General features: G+C 42.3%; 1 protein-coding gene across 1 annotated transcript; it reads right to left on the bottom strand.

Moving 5' to 3' along the window:
* Positions 1 to 347: 347 nt before the first annotated feature.
* On the bottom strand, positions 348 to 7,931 carry LOC311583994 (tripartite motif-containing protein 60-like). The gene is made up of 2 exons (XM_084757996.1): positions 7,772 to 7,931; positions 348 to 2,730 (listed from the first exon to the last, which is right to left on the bottom strand). The coding sequence occupies exon 2, from the start codon at positions 2,327 to 2,329 to the stop codon at positions 1,160 to 1,162; it is 1,170 nt and encodes a 389-aa protein (XP_084614122.1). The 5' UTR covers positions 2,330 to 2,730; positions 7,772 to 7,931; the 3' UTR covers positions 348 to 1,159.
* Between the last annotated feature and the right edge of the window lie 202 nt (positions 7,932 to 8,133).

Below are 8,133 nucleotides of genomic sequence, written 5' to 3'. Positions count from 1 at the left end.
CCAGGCATATGCAACAAGTGACTGCAATGCTTGGAATACGTTGTTGTTGTGGTTGTTGTTTTAAATGAGTTGGTTTTTTTTTGTATTTGAGATTTTAAATGAGAAGTAGGACAGGGAACACTCTAAGTGATCATGTGGTAACTAGTCACCATTTAAAATGACTGACTGTAACACAAGTACAAAAACATTAATTTCAAATTTTGAAAATTCAAATAATCCCTTTAAAAAGGGGGAAGCAGAGACTTGCAAGTTTGGGCTCATTTCCCACCTGCTCCCCATCTTGTTGCAAATTACCTTTGTGGTTTTGCTGGAGTGATATATGGTACACGCCACCTGTGGGTGGCACTGTCTAACAAGGGAGGTGGGCCTGTTTCTCTTCTTAAAGGTGACCATGCTGAGATCCAAGGACAGGAAGTGGAAAACAGCTAGATCACAGTGGCCTTTCAAGTGACCTTTTCCTGCGTTGTTTTCTAGATACTTCATTAGACTTCTGCTTCTTGGCGTCGACCATTCTCCCCACCACCAGCTGCCTGCTTGCACACAGTTGCTCCATTCTCCACATCTTCCTCCACATCCTCCTCATCCTCACCACCACCTTCTTCTTCCTTTTCCTCAGTCTCACTGTCAGCCTGATGCTCCCCATTTTTCTCATTAGCCCTCCAAGTGGCAGGTGCATCTCCTCTTTCCTGTGCCTCCTTCATGCACTTGGTGGGGGAAACTTATAAATGGTGTCCAAACCTAGTCTGATAAACAACAAGTTCAAGGTCTTTGGTGAGGAGGAGATGGGTAGTGACTCTGACTGCCGAAGAGCGTAGAGTGAAAACACAGGAACAATGGAAAGATGGCTTTTCAAGCAGCTAGTGAGAGGCTTAATTTGTATTAAAGGGAAAAGATGTAGGCGATTAGTGTGGACTGACAACAATGAGGTCTTATCTAAGTTACCCTGGAGTGGGCCGTGCTTTTCAATTACTTTAAGCATCAGGAAAGCACTTTTTAATTGGGCCCATGCTTTATAAATTAGGTACTCTAACTTCTTAAAACTTCTTGAAGCAGATTAAAAACAGAATACGTATTGTGATTGATATAATGAAAACTAAAAACAACAAAATAAAATCACCCAGGCCTGATGACGCTATTCATTGGTGGTTCTGTCTTCTCATCATTTATGATCTGTGACTGTGCAGATCTTCAGAGGATAGACTTTATATCCAATGTAAAAATAAGGCCAAAATGTGCCATTAGGCAAGTCACTAAAACTGTACAGAGGAGACCTGTCACTCAAATTGTAAAATGAAACCTCATGCATTTTAGCATCTAAAAAAACTCCAATCCTGATAGGTGCTACATTTGGCATAAAGTTGACTTTCTTATGGCCCAATGCAACATAATTTTTGGGATATTCAAGAGCAACTCCCCAAACTCCATCCTGCACTGAGAACCCTTCATTTTTACTGGCCGTTGTCCTGCTCGTGGGAAAAGGCTCTTTACAGACTCCCAGGATCCATTTGAACTTTCCTTCTACATTTACCTCCCAGTATTGTCTGTCAGAACTGTATCCCTCAGACCCCAGAACAACTGGTTCCTGAAATCTTCTTGGGCTATTGGGTACCATTTGCTTAGAACAATAGTGCACAGATTTTCTATCTTCTGAGATTCGCAGATTACAGTTTGCTGTTTCAGGATCCAGAATTACATCAACTTGAAATCGCTGGATAATTCTGTCCAAGGCAGGATACTTTTGAGGAAACTGGAAGCCATACTCTTTCAAGGTAAATGGAAATATCCTAGGGCGTTTTAAGTCTTTGTATCTCTCATGTGAATCATTAACACTTGCCAGCAGTGCCAGGTCTGACTTTTCATACTCGCTCTTTACCTCTGCCAACATACGCTTTAACGAAGAAATGTGCTCTGAGAGTTTCGCTAGGTTTTCATTTTGTTTGGCTATGCCGTCCATCTTATCACTTTGTAACTGCCTAAGAATTTTCTCTCGTTGATACTGGATAGAGAACTTATATTCTATGTATTTAGCCTGAATTACTTCTCTTTTGTATGCCGATCTTTTTTTCAGTTCTAACAATGTTCGCCTTTGTGTGGCGATTGCTTTCTCAATTGACTCCCCTTTCTCCTTCCACAGATTAATGTAACACTCAATTTGTTTCCAATGACAGAGCTTGGCATTCTCCAGGAACCAATCAAAGTGGTTTGTGTGACGGGGGGAACAGCTGCTCTGTGGACTGTTAAAGTGGCAAGAAGGGCAGGAGAAACCACCCTTCGGATCCTTCTGCAATGCACTGAGGCAGGAGAGACAGAATTTATGCCCACACTCCATGGTCACTGAGTTCCTGAAGTATTCCTTACAGACAGGTCAACGAGACTCTGCTTGGAGGACAGCCAGCCCTGCTGTGAGCTCCACTGAGCCTTGAGAAAAAGATGAAGGGGAGGACGTGCTGCTTCTCAAAGGCCTGATGCTCCGTAGCTAAAACGAGCAATCACTTGTCCTCCCTTAGATCTGGAAGACTCACCACTACCTTGTTGATGTTGGCTTTGAAAAACCAGGGGATGCCTCTAGACCCTGGCACCAGAGGCAGCTGACAGAGTCTGGCGTCCACAGCCTCCTGTAGATCAGAATACACTAGCTAGGTTGTTGTTTTCCCAGCTGAGAGATCTGAAGACAAGCAATGTTTTTCTTATTCAAGAAATGTGCCTCACCTCCCAGGAAAGAAATCCTTCCTATGGGTGAAATAAGAGATAGTTTAAAAATTAGACTGTAATTACCAGTGTACCAAAACACCCTCTGTACATGGGACACTAGTTCAAATCCTGAGACCCACATTGTGGGAGGAACCCACTCTTTGACCTGCATAGTCATGCTCTTATGTGCATTTACCTGATCCAGAGCACACATTCACACATGTACTAAAAACATGTAAAAAAATTGGTGAGTACAAAAAGCATTGGGCGAAACCACTGAGAAATACAGGATATGTATGCGGCAGAGAATTAACTGACAAATACACACACACACACACACACACACACACACACACACACACACACATGCCTGGAAGTGGTGCCATAGCCTTGAACACAAGCACTTGAGAGAAAGAGGCAATTAGATCTCTGTTAGTTTGAGGGCACGCTGGACTACAGAGATAGTTCTAAGACAGCAGAAGCTACACAAAGAAACATAACAAAAAAATCTGTAACTCAAGCTGGTGAGAAGGCTCTGTGGTAAAATGGAGCATCTTTTGGGTATACGCCCAGGAGTGGGTCTTGTGGTAGATATATTCCCAGCTTTCTTAGAAAACTCCAGATTGATTTCTGCAGTGGTTTTAAAGTTTTCACACCCACCAGCAGTGGAAGAGTGTTATTTTTCCCACATCCTCACCTGTGCATATCCAATGGACATGGATGAAAATGAGAACAAGCTTTAATAAAGAGATCCTTGTTTGCATTAACAATGAAAAAATGTTGTTTTCCAACCACTGGAACCATCATGGTATGCACATGCCCCTACATATTTCACAAAACACAATAACTTTTTTAAAAAAAAAAATTGAACAGTGTGGTCTAGAAAAAATTCTGTAGCTCAGGCAGGCCATTACCTTTTGGAGTTTTCTGCCTCAGCACACTGAGGATTTGGGATGTATGGCACTGCTCCATGGATCTAGAAACGATAATGTATTTCTTAGTACTTTAAATATTATTTTGTGTTTGGATAGTTTTCTACATGTACATCTGTCCAGCACATGCGTGCAGTGCCCGGCAGAAGACAGAAGAGGGCATGAGGAACTCTGGGACTGCAAGCACATCACAAATAATTGTACCTCAAGTTCCTAAGGACCTAACATCGTCTTCAGGATTTCTAGAACATGTGCCACATACGTAGCTCACAACTGCCTGGAAGTCCAGTGTGTGTGCATCCATATCTTATGGCCTATGCAGGCCTTTGCATGCACACAAATAACTGAAAAAACAAAAAGCTAGTAGGAATAATCCAGCCCACGGAGTTTAACCACACCCAAGAAAACACAAGAAATAAAAAATTCCACAGCAGGAAAAACAGAAGAAGGGAATCACACACAAACACACATACTATCATTTCCAACATCAAATTAACAGAGTTAACAACCACATGTCATTAATACCTCTCAACCTCAGTGTATTCAATTCCCTGATTTAAAAAAAAAAGACAGACTAACAGAACTGAGGAGAAAGCAGGATCCCGTATTCTTCTGCTTACAAGAAACACACCTCAAGAACAAAGACATTTCTTCAGAGCAATCATCTGGAAAAAAGTTTTCTAAGCAAATGGATTAAAGAAGCTCTAGATCAAAATATACTGGCAAACCGAATACAAGAACATATCAAATATGTCATCCAACATGATTGCATAGGCTTCATCACTGGGATTCAGTGATGGTTCAATACATGAAAATCCATCAATGTCATTCACTGTCTACACAATCTGAAAGGGGAAAAAAGCCCCCAATGATCTCACCTTTGACAAAATCCAACACCACTTCATGATGAAAGCACTGGAGAGATATGGGATACAAGGCACATATCTAAACACAATGAATGCAATAAACACTTAGCCAATAGCCGATGTCAAGGTGAATGGAGAGAAACTGAAAGCAATTCTGCTAAAATCAGGGACAAACAAAGCTGCCTACTCTCTCCATCAACGTAGTGCATGAAGTTTTAACTAGAGCAATAAGACAACTAAAGGAGATCAAGGGAATTCAAACTGGAGAGAAGATGTTAAAGCATCCCTATTTGCAGAAGATATGATAGACAGCAGGAGAAGATAGATGGATAAGTAATTCACAAAATTCTGCTCCAGAACTCCTACCACAGATAATCACATTCAGCCAAATGATAGGTACAAAATCAACTTTAAAAAAGCCAGTATATCTTCTTGATACAAATGATAAACAGGCTGAGAAAGAAATTAGGGAAGCAATACTTCACAATAGCCACAAATAATATACAATATTTTGGTGTCACTCTAGCCAAGCAAGTGAAAGACCTGTATGGCCAAAACTATATGCCTCAGAAGGAAGAAACTGAAGAAGATATCAGAAGATGGAAAGACCCCCCATGCTCATGAGTCAGTAGGATTAACATAGAAACAATGGCCATTTTATCTAAAGCAATCTACAGATTCAATGCAATTCTCATCAAAATGCCTACCCACTTCTTTACAGACTTGGAAAGAGCAATTCTCAACATTTTATGGGAAACTAAAGGACCCAGGACAGCTAAAACAATCATGCAATAAAAGAACTTCTGGTGGTATCAACATCCCTGGCTTTGAACTGTACTACAAAGCAATAGTAATAAAAGCTGCATGGTATTGTTATGAAAACAGACAAGTAGATCAGGGAAACTGAATCAAAGACCCAGAGCTAAAACTAAACACTTATGGACACTTGGGTTTTGACAAAGAAGCTAAAAACCCTACAATGGCAAACCAATGACTGGCCCAGCTTGAGACCCTAGCCATGGGAGACTGCCAACCCCTGTCACTTTTAATGATGCTGTGCTATGCTTGTGACAGGAGCCTAGGACAACTCTCCTTTTAGAGGCTTCATGTAGCAGCTGATGAAAACAGATGCAGAGACCTACATTCAAAAATAGGCCAATCTCAGGTAGGGCTGTGTAAGAGTGGGAGGAAGGATGGAGGGAGCCACAGAGGTCAGGGACACCACAAGAAGACCTAGACGGTCACCTAACCTGGGTATATGTGTCATTTCAGAGACTGAACCACCAACCCAAGCCTTTGCTTAGACTGGGCTTAGAGCCCCTACACACTTGTAGCAGATGTGCAGTGTGGTCATCACGTGGTTCCTCTAATAATGGGACTAGGGGCTGTCTCTAATTCTGTTGCCTACCACTGGATCTCTTTCCCCTAGCTGGGCTAAGTAATCAAGCCTCAGTAGGAGAATATGTGCTTATTATTCCTGTGGCTTGAGGGGCCAGGGAGTGTCAATACCCCTTGGGGGCCTCCCCTTCTCTCTATATACGGGGAATAGTGAAAAAAAAAAGGCAAAAAAGTGGTGGTATAAACTTTAATAGAAACACTCTGAAGACAGAGGTAAGCAGACAGATCTCTGTCAGTTTGAGGCCAGCTTGGTCTACAGAGCTAGTTTTAGGATAGCTGGGGCCACACAAGAAACCTGTCTCAAAAAAATAATCAGCAAAATAAGCCACTGAGAGTTTGGTGGTAAGAGCATGTGCTTTAGCAGACGACCAGGCCTCAGTTTCTAGCACCCACAGAGTGGCTCAAAATCACCCATATCTCCATTTCCAAGGGACCACACTCCTTCTGAATTTGGGGTAGCAGCACACTTGTGGTGTGTATACATATATTTTAGCAAACCAGCTATACACAAAATAAAACCAGTAAATCTAACACAACAGGAAACAAAACAAAACACAAAATTCAGCATTATAAGCCAGACTTAGTGGTGTATTCCTATAACCCCAACACTTGGGAGCTAGAGACAAGAGGATTGGGGATTAGGCCTGCTAGACCATCAGGCCAGTCTACACAATCTTTCATTGCATCAAAAAATAAAATAAATAGAAATTAAAACTACAATAAGAAAAGATGTCTGTGATCTAGAAAACCTACAGTTACATCACAAGGGAGGTAGGAGGAGGAGGCAGAGGAGGAGGTAGAATTCCAGACAGCTTTGGCTACACAGTGAATTCCAGGACCACCTGAAGTAAATGAGACACTATCTCAAATAAACAAATCTGTAAAAATCTATAAACAGAGGCCCTGGTTCTGGCCCCTTCAGGTACCAGGCATTCACATGGTACAGATATATACATAAATGTAGGCAAAATACTTACAAACATAAATTAAACAGCAGAAACCCAAACAGCACAGGTGGTAATCTCGCAAGATGGCTGGGCAGGTTAAGGCACTTGCTGTCAAATCAGACAGCCTGTGTTTAATCCCCGAGACCCATGTTGTGGAAGAAGATGACCCACACCTGGAAGTTGTCCTTTGACCTTCACACCTGGGCCATGGTGTGTACGGATCCACACACATTTAATACATAAATTAATAAAGACAAATTTTAAAGGTGGAAAGCAGAGCTGACTGTGGCAGCCACCTTTTATTCCAGCCCTTTGGAGGCAGAGGTGGGCATATCTTTGACTTTGAGGCTTCCTTAGTCTACAGAGGTAGTTCCAGGACAGACAGGGATACACAAAGTAATTCTGTCTTGAAAAAACAAAAGCAAAATGGAAGGGAAAAAACCCGTAGAAGGCAGCCAGGTGTATTGCATGCCTATAATTCCAGCACCCACTTTGGGGGTTGAGGGAAGCAAAGGGGCAGGTTGATCTCTGTGGCTCTGAGATCAGCCTGGTCTACATAATGTGTTTCAGACCAGCCATGGAGACAGAGGGACCATGTCTAAAACAAAAATGAACAACAAAAGGCAGAATGTAACAACCGACTTCCACAAGTTTTCACATACCCCTCTTTGCCCCACAAACAAATGAAACTAGAGTGACCATGATCATGACATGGGTTGGACTACAAATCCTCAAGACTTGCACCCCAGTGATCCAACCTTCCTTTGTTACTCCACTTTCCACAACAGCATCCCTGGCTGCAGACTTAGTGTCTAAATACAGGAGCCTGTGTGAGACACATTCAAACCTCAGCTACCCACTTAATATTATTGTGAAAAACAGTTCATCTTAACACAATCGTAAGTCCTGTCAGACACACATAGCATTCCCAGTTTACCTTATAGAGATGGCAGGTTATGAGGCTTACACCGGATACTGCAAGGAGCAAAGAGAGCTGGTAGGAACAGAGCTAGAACCAACCAACTACATATAAGGCATTCTGGCTTGTGGCTGGTCCTGCCTACAACGTGATTGGCAGCTCATGGAAAGTGGGCAGGGATTGTGACTGCACATGCCTGGTACCCCTCAGCATGCTGTGTGCCTAATGAGCAGCAGGTGGCTGCCCTGATTAGTTAAGCCAATGAAGGAAACCTGCAATTCCTCCTGGTGACCTTCTCTGAGTCTTGCTACAATCTTTTTGTTTTTCAGGGCAGCCATAGGACCTTAGTAAGGCTGCAGGCTGATTTAGAAAAATCCTTT

This window comes from Acomys minous, assembly GCF_964271855.1.
Source record: "Acomys minous genome assembly, chromosome: 15".
NCBI lineage: Eukaryota > Metazoa > Chordata > Mammalia > Rodentia > Muridae > Acomys > Acomys minous.
Note: the sequence above shows the minus strand (reverse complement) of the source record. Positions and strands in the feature narration are given on the sequence as shown.